The sequence below is a fragment of the Rhipicephalus sanguineus genome, chromosome 3 (assembly GCF_013339695.2).
Source record: "Rhipicephalus sanguineus isolate Rsan-2018 chromosome 3, BIME_Rsan_1.4, whole genome shotgun sequence".
NCBI classification, from domain to species: domain Eukaryota; kingdom Metazoa; phylum Arthropoda; class Arachnida; order Ixodida; family Ixodidae; genus Rhipicephalus; species Rhipicephalus sanguineus.
The window spans coordinates 124,456,339-124,474,682 of record NC_051178.1 but is presented as its reverse complement, the minus strand read 5'-3'; the positions used below and the strand labels follow the sequence as shown (position 1 = coordinate 124,474,682).

Genomic DNA, 18,344 nt, shown 5'->3' with positions numbered 1-18,344 from the left:
TGAGCGCGCCTCTTTAAAAAAACTATGCGACCTCTACCATTTCAATTATCGTCTCATTATCGCCATTATCGTTAGTAGAGATTAGAAGACTGATCAAGGGGACGAAACTAGAACACTTGTGGTCAAATAAAATATGTAAGGCGCGGATCAAAACGAACATCAGCTTTTCTAACTTAACATTGCGAAGATTACGCGGCTCGAAGCAGACACGGGCACGGCTGACCGAACGCCGAAAATACGTCTCTTGTGTGGCATATCGGCGTCAGCGTGTGCCTGGAAAAGCAGCCTGTAATCGAGGTACGCGCAGTTGATGGTATGAAATAAAATACGCTGGTGCCGAAGGAACTTCAACCGCAAATACGGTTTAGTGTCTTAAAAAGGTCGGAATGGCGAGAGTATTCGATCTCCGAGATACTCGTGCTCAGACAGCTGTAAATCATGCGATAGCGTATAGCTGCCATGTTTCACCTCGAGTTGGAATGTCGGCCCGCAATTAGTGCGCCCATTAATGCTGAGTGGTAAGAAATGTGCTGTCGATGATAAAGATACTGAAAGGCATACCCACCATACCCACCATTCAGTCTCTGGAAAGCGATGATAGCACATCATCTGATGAAGTAATTAAGAATGAGTATAGGCATTCGTGCTTGCCATGCCTCCTGGCATGGAATACAGCTCCTAATGAAGTGGACATAAAATAGGCGGATCGTGACAATTTGTTCTCGATGTAGTTTTTTTGATTCCCAAGAATACATCCGAGCAGTTCTCGCAAATACACGAAATGACACTTTAAGCGAATGTAAATGAACATTTTTATTTATTATCGCTTCACGCAGCGACTTCGAAAAATTGCACTTTGCTTTATTAACAGCGATTTTTCAATGAGATAAATACAAACAGTTCCAATATGAAACACGTTCCTGCAGGCGACACATTTAAACATAGTTGGCAAAGCTTTGAGGAAATCCTCAGATACAACATAACTGTTATGATGGGTGACAAATGGCCCGCATATACATAACACAGCCTTCACATCATAGACTTAGCTGTGCCCACATGGTTTTCTGAACGCACGCTCGTTCGTTCTTAGAGAAGTGTCACAATCTTATACTGAGGAGGGGCACCCCTTTGAACGTGTCAATAACTGCTCGTGTGACTGCCATACTTTATTTGAAGCGATCACTTCAAAAAAGCAGCATCACCTATCACTTGCGTAACAGGCAATCTTTAAAGCATTCACAAAACTCGTAACAGAGCGAAAAGAAAACGGAAAGTAGATTTAAAAAAAATTTGTTCAGAGTACAGATGGACTGAGAAGTGGACCAATTGGCCATTAACCGCTGCAATAACAAAACAATAGAAAGATCTAAGTAGACGGCAATGCACGTGCGCTGAATGTATTAATTAAGGCTAATCACTTTCTGATTTCTTAACTTCAAAATTTTTTTCATGATAATATATTTGGTTACGCCAGACGGTTGAGTACACGTGACACTTAATCTTTATGTACTTTTCGTTCAGTCCCTCGCCTATTTCTTTGCTAGACCATTGCATTTCTGGTGCACGAACGATAGATTCCAATTCTTATTTTTCTCACATTGAAGAAAAACGCAGAAAGGAAGAACTACCAGTGATGATGAATTTGCATAAAAGCTACATTATTCTAACAAGCCAAGCTTGGCCTGATGTTTAGTTTAGAAGTACGTTTTCTGGAGAAAGACTGAGACAGTGTCTATAGATGTGTTGTGGCTTCACGTTTGAGAATATGTTTTTTTTTTGTTGTTGTTGTTGTTGTTGTGTGAACATACGGTAGAACAGCTTGGCCTGGAAATTAGTTATGGACACGGCCACGTATTCTGAGGTCACCGCAACTCCTTTTGAAGTTGGAACAATAAACCAAACCTTCAATAACCATTCGGAACGTCGACGTACAAGTCGATCGGTTAACAAGCTGACTCGCACCTTCAATAAGTTACAATACGTGCAAGTCGCAACAGAACTGTTGCTGTAGTGATTGTAGGCACACGTTTTCAAATGATGCGCTATGTACAGATGAATGGACGAGCGATGCCTGAGCAAAGAAGGAACATGGCAGTGCAGTTCCTCAGATGTCCTCCTCTATCCAAGCAACGATCTTGCCGTCCCAGCCGGGTACGTGGTCGTCATCGTGAAGCACCTGTGGAGGTGAATTAAACAAACTGAAATGTCATGAAAAGTGGCAAGGAGAGAGTGACAGTGCCCTACATGTTGGCATGCGAGGAAAACAGGAGAGAGGGGAAAAAGAGACAGGCGTGTGCAGGGTTCTTCATTAGGAGAGGGGAGAGGCGGAGGGGGGAAGTGCGAAGTGGTCATAGACACTAGTTGCTGCAGGCAACAAAAGTTCACAGGCCGTGGAATTCAAGAATGCGTTGAGGTTGCAAACAGTTTCGTGACCAAAGCAAGAAACACCACACAAGCATATGTAATTTGTGTGCTAATAGACATATATTAACTATAAGAGACTGGAACTTGCTGAAGCTGCGGAGCTGTTGAGGCTTTCTTTAAGGTAATGCGCCAAGCATGTTTCGAATGCGGCCTGAAGCCCTGAACATACTGGTTCAGCGGCGCACTGAGGTTCTTCGCATAAGTGCATGCAAAGTGCTCCTTATAGCATGCCTTCATTTTATTTTCGCTAGAACTTAGAGCTTCCTGGAATGAGAAGGCCTCCAAGCTTGAACGAAGACAATTCCCTCTGTTCGAAAAAAAATATTGTTGTCGCCATCACTTACTTCCTCTTTGACCATTCCAAACTCGGGATCGAGTGTCTTGAAGTGATATCTGTACTGGCCGGGACGATCAAACACTACTTTGAAGTCTCGAAGTCGGATGTCGCTGAGTCTGTCGAGAGCGAAGGAAAGAAAAAGACAAGGGTTCATATATAAAATGGCAGTGCTATCGTTATCGCGAAAGTGCTTAATGAAAGAGATGAAGGCTACAGGCTGAAGACATGGGACCAGTAATCATGTTCGTAGTTATAATTAGCCACTGGACACTGTGTATAATGTCCAGCAGCTGGTGGACATTGTGTGTAATATAGTTAGAGCAAACAAATCTAGGAACACAAATGCCATGTCATTTATCTTTATTTTCTACAGCGAAAAAGTGTGCTGGCAATTACACATAGTTCACAAATACAAGAAGACCGAGAAGAAAAAACAACAAGAAAATACCCCATACCGCGACAGTCATAAGCGTAATTAGCTACTAGTTATCTGAGAAATTAATTTGAGGACTTGCCTTTTGGGAATGGCCGACAGGAACGGGGTGACCGACCTCTCTGTGTAGTAGATCACCTTGGTGCTCGGTGGCTGAGAGCAATGGCCTAGGGATGCTGGAGGGTCGATGCGGTAGCCGGGAAAGTCTGTAGGCACGCGCGAAAAAGTGCATGTCGTCAAAACTTACGAAACAACACACCGCACGTGCGAGCCATGCACGTGCAAGACATGCAGTGTGCGTGACATGCCACATTCTTCGCCTCGAATTAAGCTACTCCTTTCACATCGCTTCATTCTCAGCGGAGGGGGTAGCATCCATCAATTTATACGGACTTGCGCGAAGACAACGCGAAATACATCTTATTTATAATTTCCAGTCTACCAAGTATCATACGTCCTGTCGGAGAATATGCCCCTATCTTTTCTTCTTCTTTTTTCTGTCTTTTTTTTTGTTGTTGTTTCGAGCGCTTAAGTAGGCGAGCTCAGCCACTATGCAACAATGTTGTGCGGAAAAGACATACTATACATGTCAGAAAACAAAATTTCGAGTGCTTAAATACGTAAAGAGCTCAGCCACTAGCAGTAAAGCTATACAGCTATACAGAAAAGACATCTTGTATATCGCAGAAGTAGTGACATTATGAATAACGAGAACTCGATTATAAGGGTTTTGAATTAGACGCCACAAAATGTTCCTTCTACAAAAAGTGCGCTTGCCCACGGACGTTAGAACCGATGGACCAATCCACTGTTGCGATGCGTTCCACGTGACCTTTCTGGATGATCAGACCCGAGATGTCGCTGACCCATCTGGTTCATCGGCTTACGCAGAATTTCGCCATTCTGTTACAAATTTAGCGTAGCGGCGCAGGCGACATGCTACCGCGGTGCATGACCTCGCAATACACGGCGTATGCACACTCCGCTAATACGGTTGCATTAAACGTTGCTTGTCGCTCTATAATCGTTACATTGTCTTTCTTTGTGTCATTAATTATTATACCCTCGCCTTTCTTTTCCTTGTTTATATATATTCCTGCATGATCGTCTTACATATACGCGCAAGTACATGCGGTAATACGGTAAGTAAATGCGTGACGCCTCGTAAAAACAGACTATGGTCATGTATCTGTGCGCACCAGCACACTGTCGAAGAGACGGTAAGCACAGATAGCTCATTCGTGCAGTTTTCTTCGTTATTTCGCGTCTTTGCTTCGGAGAGCGCTCCTTATAATCTAGCTCATTTCCTGCCGATCATATTTTATCTGAGCCTCCTAAGGAAGGACTTAAAATAGACAATCATCTTTGATTTTGTTATCCTGTCATATGTGAGTGCGCAAAATTTAGGTGTCTGGGTATTAAAGCCGAGCTGGTTGACTAAATCTTGACTTTAACCACTTAATAACTGTCTCCATCGTCTCAGCTGCATACGCAATTTACTAACTTCACTCTAACTGCTAGCTAAAATAGACAAATATATTGCTTATTAATCAATGGACTCGTGAAGAGAGACATTATTTTAGCTTTTTCGGTCGTCAAAGCACCAGGCGCATATTGTTTGTGCATGTGAGTGGGCGTTGCATTCGTATAATTGTGTGGGCATACGACAATACACGATGCATGTAGTACACGTGCATGACTTCGTTCTGTTAGTCGCATGCCGCAAGTCACTCGCATGCCGACACAAAAGAGCTGTTCAGTGCACCCGGATGAGGCGCTGTGTATAGCGGAAATACATGCATAGACTTCTAAGAACCTTCTAACGTTGTGATTGGTAGCCGCCGGGGGTCACCGGTCGAGTCGAAGTTCAACCGGCGCGCAGATGCAGCACTCAGGGAACCCTGCAAACAAAAAGAAACCTAGATTAAGGTAACTAGCAAGTATTCGTGGAAGAATGTATTGTGATATCTTGTGCTGCGCAAGAACGAAAGATGGGGAATTCAAGCGCTCGCTTTTTTTTCTTTTTTACACAAAGTTAATTAATGAAAACGAACATACAGTGACGCCAAGAAAAGTATAGGGGGCGTTATTTGTACCTTTTTAACTGTATTGTAATAACTACTATATAAATTTGAGAAATTAAAGTGGGCGAAAAGGCAACTTGCCGCTGGCAGGGGTCGAACATGCAACCTCGGATAACGCGTCCTATGATCTCCCAATCGCGCTGCTGTGATGGTTGTCCTCCCGTCCAATTATTGGTAATATTGAATTCTCAGTCATTATTTTTTTATTAACGGCATCTTTAGGCGGCACCGGGTGCTCCTTGTAGCTTACATTATCCTTCAGTAGCGCAAGTTGTCCACTTTAGCATCATATCACTTGATTCTCATGTTTTTATTTCGTGGATCAAAAGCATCATAACATTGATGCTTTGATCATTTGCACGCTTAAATTGTTTGTGCATCCACTGTTAATCCTCATAACAAACAAACCAACGACAACCAACCAACAAACAAACAGACAAAAGCGCGACTCTAGCTCAATTCTTAATTCATGATTCTATTTTATCGTAGCGTAATGTGCAGAGTTATCTGTAACTCACTGGATGAAGAAATCGGCTATACGATAACGCTGTTCACAACCCTAGCTGCTGCCATTGCATACCGTGGAAGGGCAAGCGGAAGATGCGGCGGCCATCTTCTCCATGCAGGTGACTCGTTCGAGTAACGTGCACAGCGACTGCTCGATGGTGTCCAGCGTGTGTTGGTACGGGTCGTCCAGCCTGAAGCACTGCCGGAGGCTGCTCAGGGCCTCTTGCGTCACGCGAAGCTCCTCCCGCTGCTGCAAGCGCAAAAAGAAGCGAATGCGTTACCAGGCAAGGGCATCATTCCATCGAAACAAACTGGCTGGTCGCCTTTGTGTCCGAGTGCCGCCGTTTTTGACAAACTACATCGGAATAACTACCGTCAAGGGTAGAGTGCGCTCGCAAGGATATTTAATCCAGACATGCAATCTCCATAATAAGACTACAGTCACATATGGCATAAAACTGAAAGCGCACTGAACAAATTGTAGAACCCCAATGCAATAAGACAGATTATTCTACTGCATTTTTGGCCACGTCAGAAATCGCGAAAACAACTATCTATGTTCATGAAACCTAAATATGACAAATCACATCAGGCGTAATAAATTGCTGCATCCCCCAAAAGTATGGTCTCCAAACGTCGTCTCAAGCTGGCCTAGAGAAATATGCGTTGAAACGCGACGGTTAAGCTGGGCATCAATTTGTCCCAGAGTTGTTCGTCATAATCACCATAAACTGATAGCACGATAGAAACAGTGAGGTTTTAGATGTACTTAAACTTTTGGTCTTACGTAACGATTTAAACTTACTCGCTTCTGTAAGGATTTATTATCCAGACACAACATTACTCCGAGAGCACACCTTAAATGTCAAGGCCTAGGTTAAGACTAGGCCACGTTTTTCTCAGTGGATGCCGACTAGGGTTAGCGTTAAATTGTTTTCTCTCTCTCTATTCTCCCCTTTGCACTAATATCACGTGTTCGAAGTGCTACGCAAAACGTACAAAAGGGATTGCTTTTGATACTGAACAAAGGAAAGCTCCACGAGACCCCTATACGATGAGTATTTCTATCCTCCGTAATTTTCTATTTCTCTCTTCGGTTTCGTTCCCTATACCACTCGTAAAACGCGCTTCCCGGCAAGTACGCTTCTTGGGCGGTCGACGGCTTCCGTGAGCCTCGGGGAAACACGGCGTCACGCAAGCGGCACATCATCGAGTCGTTAGTCATCCAGTGGGAACAATGTACGAGTTTGTTCCGTATCCAACCATAAAAAAGGCCTCGTACGTAGGAATAATAATTGTACCCCACTGCATGCTATACCACTCTCTGCCGGAAAGCCACCGTTCACGAACGAGTCCGGGAAAGAGGAGGAACCTGTCTCGATCACATATACATTACACTATCGCTGCGTGAGCACGGACTGTGCGTGTAGCTGTATAGCACGTGTCGCTGCGCGCGGACGATCTGTGTGGAAACGTTCAAACTTCCTTCGAGCCGTGATTCATGGTTTAATGCCGCAGTGAGATATCTCTTCGTGGCAACCACGATTAAAGCAAAACAATTCGGCAAATCCCGCGCATTGTGGGAATCGGTTTCATGCAAAGCAGTCAGCCATCTCGCTAAAAATGCGAAGCAGTCCCGCCGGATAACGCTAATCTACGTAGTATGACATCTTATTTCGATAATCAATTTTCTTACTATTGCAGCAGTGTGAAACACAAAAGAAAGCCTTAAAAGAGCTTTTCCCTGCTTTGTCGCGTGCAGAAGAAAAAAATCAAAAGAGAGGCTAGCATAATTTTCCTGCTGCAGTGTAATTTTTTTAGGATATTTCGTAAAGGTTGGTGTAATGGCGTTAAATGAAGACTAAGTAAAAAAAAATGTTGCAGTGGCTTAGCTCGGCTATGCCAGGATAGCGTAGCGTTAGCAAAGGTTCAGCTAATTATTCTTAGCTTTCCTGATTGTCGAGGATTAGCTTGATTATCATGCTTACTGCTGCTCCAATGACACACACACGGTATACGTATTATGTGGCACATGTATATTTATTTTGCCAGGCAACTACTTCGGGATTCGATGAGTTAAGCTTCTCCGCTCTTCTGCGCCGTTGAGCAGCATTTACGCTCTTCTTCTCCATGGCTATACCACACTGGCAAACGCCAGTCAAAGGCGCTATCAAGCGGCTCCAGCGCAGTGTCAGACGGCGACTGCACAACGAAGGCGAATAGCTGCGCGCGCGCCGGCGCCAATACGTCTGCCAAGGCTAGTACGTCACTCCTCTGGAAAGCGCAGACCGGCGGTGGCGGAGGGTGCGGGAGATGCCGGCTCCGGCGCGTGACATCACTGATCCTCGCGCATGCGCAGCACGGCTTTTGAGGATCCACGCGAAACTGGCTCGGCTAGGCCAGTGTAGCTAACGGTACAAAAAAATTCGCGCCTACACAGTCGATCTTGCGTGACGCCTTTCATATATTGACAGAAGCTCCAGAACACACAATCTAGTAAAGGCGAAGAGCGAAATTAGGACTCGACTGAATTTCGCATGTGATTTCATTTTCTCCGCTGCCATGTGGAAGTAGCGGCACTGTCGCTACGAACGAAAGAAACTAACAAATTACAATGTCAGTCGGGCTGGTGCGAGACGGCGGTACTTACAAGATGCGCCGCTATCTTAAACTGTGGGTGCAGTGGTCCACGTATATCAACCCCAGCAACCGCATAGCCCGGGAAAAGCAAAATTCATTGCACAAGGCATGCATGCGTTCACGTACCTGCGGGCGGTGGCTAAGCGACAAGGGCGTTGCCGTCCGTTCCAGCACCTCAAGCGCGGTCGTCGCGTCGTCACGATGGTCCAGTTCCTCCTGCGTGGTGATTAATGCAACATCGCGTCAAGCAAAAAGGCACGCGGAGGTAGGTAATTTGAGCCATTATAGAACATGCATGCACGTTGCATGTATATACGCGGGTTCCCCGTTTCGCAGCAACACCTGACGTCGTCATTGCTGCAGTTATACGCCCACGTCTTGGCGATCGGCTACGCGAAAAGTGTTTCACAGCTCCCGGCGACGGTATGTGTTGGCTCAACAAGGAAGTTTAGGATTACAGAGAAGCTAACGGACTTGTCTCGGGGTGCCGGCGACATGCGTGGCGGGCGCCACCAAATGGGTGTGTCCATCCGGCCGTTTACGAAGCGAACGCATATAATGTATCCGATTGTGGCACGCTTTGCGTAGAGCGACCGCTTCCTCTATGGCGTCACATGCAGCGATCAGGATAACGAGAAATATGTAAAAAAAAGAGTTGAAGCGACAACTTGCTAAAGAAAGAAAGAAAGAAAGAAAGAAAGAAAGAAAGAAAGAAAGAAAGAAAGAAAGAAAGAAAGAAAGAAAGAAAGAAAGAAAGAAAGAAAGAAAGAAAGAAAGAAAGAAAGAAAGAAAGACGAACTCATGCACACTGAAGTGGATTAGTTCTAATCAGCGTAACAAGCTTATGTATCATAGTCCTCTGTCGAAGGAAAAGCGCCCATTTGCAGGATGTCGCGTTTAGAGGGGACAGCTAGTTACTATTTCAGTGCCGATTACAACTCGGATTCGATATGACAGTCTTTAATAAGTGTCCACGCGATAAGTAGGCTATATCGGTCGCTCAGAGAACGCCTGCGACCTGTAATGCGGAAGTCTTTTAGCTCGGACACTAATTAGTCACTAAGTGTGACGCGCAGACACCAAGTATCTTTCTAACGTTATCTTATTGCTCATTAAGGCTAACAGCGTGAATTCTGTCAACCCCATTGCGACAGAAATGGCGATGTCTTGTGAGATCTAGCTGGCTGGTGTGTGGTGGACCACGCCCCTGTTTGCACCTCTTGTTCTGTTTCTTTCTCGAGTAAGTGTAACAAAATGTACAAGTTACTTACCTCAAGCTTAGAGAGCAGGTCACACTTCTCCTTGAGTTCCTGCTGAAGCAGCAACTGAAATCACACGTGCAAAACATTTAGTAAACGCATTTGTGTACAAATAATGAGTAGTTATACTTTGTCTTTTTTATCGTACTCAGCGAGCAGAGAATTAAAAAAAAAAGAAAGCTGTCCGTATCCCTCTTTGATCTGATGTCATCATTTCTCATTCGAAATTATAATTAACATGATATAATTTGTTGTCGTTCTTGCATCCGCGTTTGCACATTTAGAGCAACGGAACTTGACTTTGATTATTCTTTCTCGCAGTTTTAATCATGCATACAAGCAACAAACAATAAAAGCAAGTTTCGTACGTTCTATAGCGTTGCTCCCCAAAGATGCAAGCGTAAATACGTAGTTAAAGAACCGCTTAGCAATCAAACACTGAGCCTAAGAAATCCGCGTTGCGATGGAATTGAAAATACGTCACAGCAACGGGTTCGGCAACCTTGGCTTGTTTTCACGAACGTTGTCCTGACACAGTCGGAATAAGAAAATGTGATTTCACCAATCTATTCGTTGCAAAGCACGCTTTGTGGTGTAGGCTGGAATATGTGTGCGGTTGGTACATCTTTCTAGCTTATACGTATAACGATGGCCGGTCTCGTGGTCAGGAGTGCTGCTAGTTTGCTGCTTAATCGACACAAAGTAAACCTTTTTTTTTTTTCTTGTATTAGAGGTGCGTGAGATAAGACTTACATTTTCTTCGTGCACCCGTCTCGCGGCATCGCTTTCAGCACCTGGTACCTTTGAGAGCAATTCATCTTGAACGTGAAGAAAGGGACTCTGCAAAGTGAGACAAAGACACTCAAGCCAGCGACTGGACAGCCTGCAGTTCATTCAACGGGCATCGTTATGCAACGGGCATGTTATGCGTTCGCGTAACCCTTCGGGGTCAAAATATTGTTTTTAGAAAGAGGTCCAACTGAGAGCCGAACGAAATTTCACTTATTAGCTGGATGATACACAGGTAGACACCCAGCGCATGCGACGGAAGTCGCGTTGATATTTCTTACGAACTCGAACACTTATATTAGTTTCGGAGCATGTAGCATTATTGAAAACTTATAATAATAACTGTTGGGGTTTCACATCCCAAAACCACGATGTGATTGAGATACGCCGTAGTGGAGGTCTCCGAAAATCTAAGCCACATGGGGTTATTTAACGTGCACCTAAATCTAAGCACACGGGCCTCTAGCATTTCACCTCAATCAAAATGCGGCCGCCGCTGCCTGGATTCGATCCCGCGACTTTCGGTTGAGCAGTCGAGTACCATAACCACTAGACCACCATAGCGGGGTATTGCTGAAAACTTATATGTGACAGATTACCCGCAGTATTTCATTTTGAATGGTTTTAGCCCTTTAAGTAAGGTAAGCTATCCTGTGGCCTGTTAGTGTGACGGTGTGAAATACCACACAGAACTCACACTTACAGATTCTGGATTTGAAGAAGCGTCACACTGAACTTCCGTTGACTCCGTAGTAACCTTCACGGTTCCCTGCGTTTGTCCCGAAAAGAAAAGGAATTAAATGTGACAAAATCACCTTGGTTAGGGCTGGTTAGTGATCCAAATCACTTAGGTTTCAGCGTAGGATTGGGATGTAATGCCATCCGTCGCTAACTTTACTTGTTCATGTTAATCTGAATTTTGTGATATTTATTGATCACTCGTAACGTCATAGCTTTATTACATTAAGTGAGATGGGAATCAGGAGGCATGTGCTTCCATCTTCAACTTATCCCGTATCATCATCATCGTCATCATTCTCAGCCTATTTTATATCCTCTGCAGGATGAAGGCCTCTCTCTATCATCTCCAATTTACCCCATCGTGTGCAAACTGGTTCCATTTTATGCCTGCGAATATCTTGACTTCGTCACTCCATCTAACCCTTTGCCGTCCTCGGCTACGTTTTTCATCTCTTCATACCCATTGCGACATCAATGGCGATTATGTATCCTTCGAAATCTATCGTTCTTTCAAGACAACAAGTGCCAACACCAGCATCTAACTGTTGTTCGATGCCGTACAGTTCGAATCTATACACACAGGACCAAGTGTAACTGAAAAAAAATAAAAAGGACGGCAGAGGGAAACCGAAGCAGTCATATTTTGCAACAGCACATGCACAATGACGAAAGGCCACCATGACGTTACCACAGCTACCATCTTCTGCACGATCATTAGGCTTTTTCACACGTTCATCAACTGCTCGGTGTGCTCTAATTTTTTAAATATTTTTTTACCTTTCGGCCTTCTAAAAAATAAAGTTTTTTCACTACCACCTGTGAAGACTCCACCAGAGCCACACTATGGACAATGTTTGTGAAAAAGAAACTGCACCCTAATGGATACATATACCTCGAAAGTATTCATACAATGGCAGTTTAGATAAGGCACATTGAATGGCTCTAAAGATGCTTTCCTGAAGTGTTTTCGTATCTACACGCCTTAATTTTCCTTACCAGCTAGCTCAATTTTAGTAGTTCTATTCTTTTGGCACGTTATCACAATGCCGTATCACCCAGCCACACTGTACTCTTTTCCACCGTGCAGAGTAGTATGCCAGAGCACACTCGCTCAGGACGACCTTCCCACCTACTAATAAATTCTCGCTCGCACTCCATACACTGGGCAATATCCGTGCATTTCGTCCCGCCTTCGTATGTCCTTAAGAAGCCAATGCCGCCAAGAAGTTATTGCCTGAGCCAGTGAACGTAAGAGAAAGGAGAACGGGGAGGGGTCATCTTTTTGCTCATAAATGCATGCGTCTATCATATACGTACGTTCGAGCGATGACCGCTGCCACTCTTGTCACGGTCACTCTTCGACTTGTCCGGTGGTCTGGAGCTATGCCTGCCATGGCCCCTGAGTAACTGCAAGGAGAAAGAGAGAAACAAAAGATCGTTTACTTTATGCATGCTGTTCCTGCAAAACTCTGGAATTATTTTCGTGCACTTCTCGTAATATATGAGGAGAAATGCACGTATTCACTTTTTCATTCGTTACGTTCACCTTGTTACCTTTGTTACGTTCACGTTAAATGAGAACGGCGTTGTCTTTGAAGATTTCGTATTACAAACATGCGCATTGTTAGGACAGAAAGGCGTATACGACATGGGTGCGTGCTCACGACACGTACACACTTCGTTAGTGTGCCCTTACTGTTAAATAAATTGCATTTTCTCGCCCTCACTTTCCTATACTCCCAGCGCAATTTGCGGCACGCGGGCATTAACCTTCGTCACATTAGCCAAAAGTAAAAGGCTGCGGCGTTTCCGCCCGAGTAACAGAGAACAATACACCTTATTCCCTCCCTCCACAGCAATAAAGAAAAATGGCTGATTACCGAAAAAAATTGTAAAGAAAACGCTATCGTTTCGTCCCGCGCATTCACGTCTTTACGGGCACCGCTGCCGTGTAAATGAACCCCCCTCTCATTTCGTGAAGCCTGTAGGAGAAGACAAAAGCGGGGCTCCGCAACTTTCTGGTGCGACAGCGGCAAAATCTACAAAGCCGCAAGCAGAGCAAACGGAGCGGATGTTGCTCGGCTCGGGGCTCATTTAAAGAGCTGCTTCTCACATTAATGACTCCGCGCAGTCGTCTCAAGCGCTGCAGAAGGTCAACGCTGGACGGTCAGAGATATACAGTGGACTTCGTACAGCTAGCTGGCCGACACTTTACTTTTTCGCTATCGTGCGTGCACCGTCGTAAAGAGAGGAAGCCACTTTCTTCTCGTTCCTGTTTTGCTACCTGTCTTCTTGAAAGAGAGAGTGCACGGCGACTAAAAGCAATGCGTTTCACGCACGTATCGCAGCTTGTTAAAGCGTCGCTTCCTCCTCCAGTCTGGGCCGCCGAACGGCGCCCGAATCTTCGGCCCGGTCCGCGAGAGGGAGAGTGGCTCGTCCCCTCTGCGTTGTGACGGGCCGCAATTTGGGCACTGGAGCGCGACGAACGGGGCGTGTCTGGCGTTGCGTCACGGCACCTGTCGCGAGGGCCGCGCAGAACTTTCGTGCAGCGTGGTGGAAGGTGAAGGATCGAGGATGACACAAGCCATCGCGCGCGGACGAGGATGAACAGTCAAGTGGCCGCGATGGTCGTTCATTATTAACAATGAAACTCGGAGCCATCCGTCAAGAAACGTGCCATAAAGTTTAAAAACCTTGTATCGCAGGCACTCTACCTGACGCAACAATTTATTACAAAACCGTGCTCAGACTTGCCAGCAATTAGAAACGGGTGGTTTATATGGAAGGCCGAACACGACACCTTCATGACGGAGGATTACGCTGCATGGAATTACCAGAACTACACTCGTTTTGTGGAGATGATGTTTCTTGAGGTCGGTGCCACCGTGAGAAGTTGCATGCCACGCGCGCAAAACTACTCCGTCTGACTGCACAGCTTCTGCGAGGCAAGAGCACTCGGTTGCACCGTACGACTGACAACAGGTGCACGGCCGATCTCTCAGTGCTTCAAAAATCAGCCACATTTATCATGTGTATGTCATATCTGACTGGTCATTTTAGGGGGCACTCGGAGGGCTCTGGTGGTCGCGTAAAACTGCGTTTAGGTGTCGCACAAACAAAATCACATATATTCGTTGGTTGGGCTTCTTTAATTCTTAGGACTGCGCTTATCGTCGCACCAAAGCTTCGTATGAGTGCTCCAAAACGACCAGTCCAATACGCAATGTAACTATTGTAAAACAACGCTTGACATTTTGTGGTTCTATTGTGCACCTAGAAGGTTGTACGCGAGGCATGCCCGTGCTAAAATGTTTGATCTTGAGCATTTATTTTGTAATTCCGATGATGTTAATAAAACTAAACATTTCACTCTTTACTGCCGCAGTTCAGTTGACGCTTTGTTTGTGTTTGTATCTCTCCATTTCTATAATCCTTCTCATTTTATCATTGCAGCCCCGCCCACCGCGCACAGTAGGCATCAGGAACTATACGCGTACATATTTGGTTAACCTCATTGCCTTTCTACGCATTCTCGGTAGCTGTATCGAACGCAGAGCTCTGAAGTCGCCTATGTCAGAGAAACTCCGGCCTCAGTGACCGGTCGTACACCTGCGTGTGTGCTCTTATTCTAGTGCCCATTTCCTTACTCCCATTGTAGGGTAACAAACCGGACGTTCGTCTGGCTAACCTCCCTGCCTTTCCTCTTGCTTTCTCTCTGTCTCATCCTGCTTGTAGCTGCGAATTGTGTTTAAAAAATTCGCAACTCGGCCAGTGCACGGCAGCTTCAAACGCAGCGTGCCACGAAAGCGATGCCACAGTGACAGAATCGCGTGATCTAGAACAGAGAAAGTGAGTCTAGTCCGGCAGCTTAGCCCCGCGCACGCACTTCATAAATTCCGGATTCGTTTCGGTGGCGTGAGAAAAGCCCGGCATTTTTACGCCTACGGGTATTCAGTCTGTAGGTTTGTGCGTATGGGAGCAAGAAAGAACAGAAAAGAGTTGCACTGTGCAAACGGAACCGCTAACTCTCGAGTCACGAAGAGGAAGCCGTGCGCATGCACTGCCGCAACCACGCCTGGAGACCACGGTGCCTGTATAGCATATACATGCTGCTGGAAATGGGGTACGCAGAAGGGGAAGGGGGATGGGGGGGGGGGGTTGCACTCGGCGTGCTTCACAAGCGCGCGCTCTTCTCCAGCCTAATGTAGGTTACGCGTATTAATGTATACGCTAGAGCCGATGCGCTTCGCGGTGAAGAGTCGAAGCGGGAGGTAAATGGCTCTCCATTGCAGCTTGTGTGGTTACGTGTTACGTACTACGCGCGGTAAAGAAAAGCAAACCTGATGTAAGGCAAAGAGACATACAATGCGAACATGTGCGCGCGCACCGTCAAACGTATTTTTTCCTCCTTGTCCGGTGAATGCTATGCGAGACAGAGAGAGAGAGAGGGATTCGTAAACCTATTAGGCATAAGCTTACACAGACACTGCGTTCGTAAAAGAAAGTACATATGGACGTCGCTTTCCGAGAAATTTCCTGCTAGGCTCTCGATTAGTGGTGTTTCACTGGGCGTAGGATGAAATCAACATTTCTCTCTCTCTCTCTTTCTCTCTTTTTAATTCTCCGAGACGAGGCGGAATGTGTCGTTAGACGAGCGTCGCAGCTGTATACGGACTTGTATTTGAAGGTCTTCCTCTCTCCGTGGTTTGTTGCGTGCGAAGTATTTGCTTTCAACGAAGCGAATGTCAGCGATACTGAAGTCAAGGTCTCAGTTCTCGCCGTGTTTTTCCAGATCGGATGATGAGTGAGACAGGGCAGTCTGAACTTGCTGACTCGGCGGCAGTTTGTAGTGTTGATGTTTTTTTTTTTTGGAATGAAAATGATTGCAGGAACATTAGTGGCCACATGATGGCAATACCTCCCCACTTTCACCTAGTACTATACTAATGCATGCTCGTTGCATGAAAGCTAAAGACTTTCAATGTCAGAGGCGTGGTGTTTACTACCCTTTCTTGTTTAGCATTTAAGAGAAAAGTTATGACATGTTCTACAGAAAGTGCTCATTGCTCCTCCCACGTGCAAAAAAAAAATTCATGCGCTCAAATTGATCTGCACGTCAAAAAAAAAAAACGAAAGAAAAAGCGCCAGATGGTGAAGCATCGTACGATTGTTGTTTTGGGGCCTTAAACTGCAGAGCATTTGGGGCCTTAAATTGCATGCAGAGCGGTTGACAACAAGAATCAACCTGCAAATAAAAGCCCATCGTTGACCTTCAGAGAGAGAATGAAGAAGATAGTGGTCCGAATTAAGAGATGGTGCGGCGTACTCAACGTCTGCCGGCCAGTCTATGGAGTTAGCTACTCCTACGTCACGCGATAGCTACTCCTACGTCACGCGATAAGTCGCTCTCGAGACAAAGAGCTAAGTCGGCCACGTCGCTTACGCAACACCCAATTGCCGGCAACGCATATATCTGTAGCGTCCTAGCCCTTTTCTATATATCAAGTGCCTAACTTCTACAGATCTCGCACGTGGTTCAAACAAGTGGAGAGGCGATTCCAGGTCACAACAAACGCCAGCGTGACAGCCCGGTACATTATTTCCCCCGTTCCCATTTGTCACCAACGCGACGCACAGAGGCTGCGAGTGGCCCGGTGAGACAAACCAGCACGAAAAAGTGACGTGGAACAAAAAACGCGAGTTGAAGCCGTGTCCACTTTTCACTCTTATCTTTCCTTGCTTCGTCGCGTCGGTAAAAAACGAGTCTGATCCTATCGCTCGCGCTGACTCGCGAGCCACGTAATATCGAAACGCTGTAAGTCCGATAGCAAAACTTTCTCCCGAAGGACGCCTTTTCCCGATCTTCATTATTTAGTTCACCCAAGCGCGCGCAACAGCCACGCGGAACAGCCCTCGTTATACGGTTTCGGCCATAAATCGTCGCGACGTTATCTCGTCCCATCGACTCATTTCCTGTCGCTCGGAAGACGCATACATTCGGGCCTGAAATGCTTCTATGCTGCTGGCATCGATTTGCGTACGTTACAGGCTAAGCAGTGTACCACTCTCGCACAATGCAGCGTGTACCATTTCACCTGTAAGTGTATAACGCTTTCTTTTTCTGTTTGCACGAGCACAGTCAGTCGGCGCACACACTCAGTGGTTTGTAACGAGCTCGTAAGCAACCACTAAGGGTGCTCTTACGCACACCGGGTCCTTGTCTTTGCAAGCTTTCGTCCTTGGCTTCAGGGACTGTGGTTTTTCCCGGCCCCTTTATCTACGGGTGGTGTCATAACCAACTATAGTTGGTTATAATAGGGAAGTCAAAGAGAGGCCTTACTGTAAGGGCTTAAGATATTATGTCGCTACTATTTTTTTTTTTCCACCTAACTGTATGTAAGGAGACGGTTACCCCTCTGCTCCGTGCAATGAAAGTGGGACCAATGAAAGCGGGGCGCCAACAGACCACGCTGCAGCAGGATGCGAAATTATGTTTGAAATAACGGATATATTAAATGGTCACAACTTTGACGTGGTACCTATAACCTGTACATAGAAAAATGGATTACGACCATTCTTTATAAAGTAATCAAGGAAATTGCGTTTTAACCGCCCTTTCAGCGTTTCGGTATTACACAGCATCGTGTCCAACATCACACTTCAGCATGACACTGTTAACATTAATGTTCGCCAGTCGACTGCGTCAACACTTGCATTATCTTCTCACCGTCTGTGTTTTTAGTGCAGCTCGCAGTTAGTCAACAGCTCACTCGGCTTGGACGCCTAATTTTTGGCTCACGAAGCCGGTGTTCAGCAGATGCCGCGCACTGCTGCTGCCTACCCCGCGCTACCCGAAGTCTAGTCTAGCCAGCCTTTTTCATGTGTTATCGCTAACTAGCGTACAGTTTAATTGCCTCCAGCGAGCGTCGTCGACGTGTACGTTTTGTCTCCCTCTGCGTGGTGGCGGAGGCGTTCGCTCACCGGGACAAAAACTCTTGCCGCGCCGCGATGGCAGCGACGCGGGGGCGCCGCACTTTGCGCCGCCTCAAGCACAGAGTCGGTGGCATTGTGCCGAGCACGATGCTCCTCTGTTATGTTTCTCTTGTGCTAACGCGTGGGAAAAGCGGGGG

The 18,344-nt window shown here is 46.0% G+C and overlaps 1 protein-coding gene across 1 annotated transcript; it reads right to left on the bottom strand.

The window, feature by feature from the left end:
- Positions 1-846: 846 nt before the first annotated feature.
- On the bottom strand, positions 847-12,612 carry LOC119387079 (dixin; the record flags this gene model as incomplete). The annotated part of the gene is given in 10 exon segments (XM_037654382.2): positions 847-2,176; positions 2,769-2,877; positions 3,277-3,400; positions 5,011-5,095; positions 5,859-6,035; positions 8,552-8,641; positions 9,697-9,750; positions 10,438-10,524; positions 11,177-11,242; positions 12,532-12,612. Coding segments are annotated over 10 exon segments (945 nt in total), but the record flags the coding sequence as incomplete, so codon positions are not given.
- Between the last annotated feature and the right edge of the window lie 5,732 nt (positions 12,613-18,344).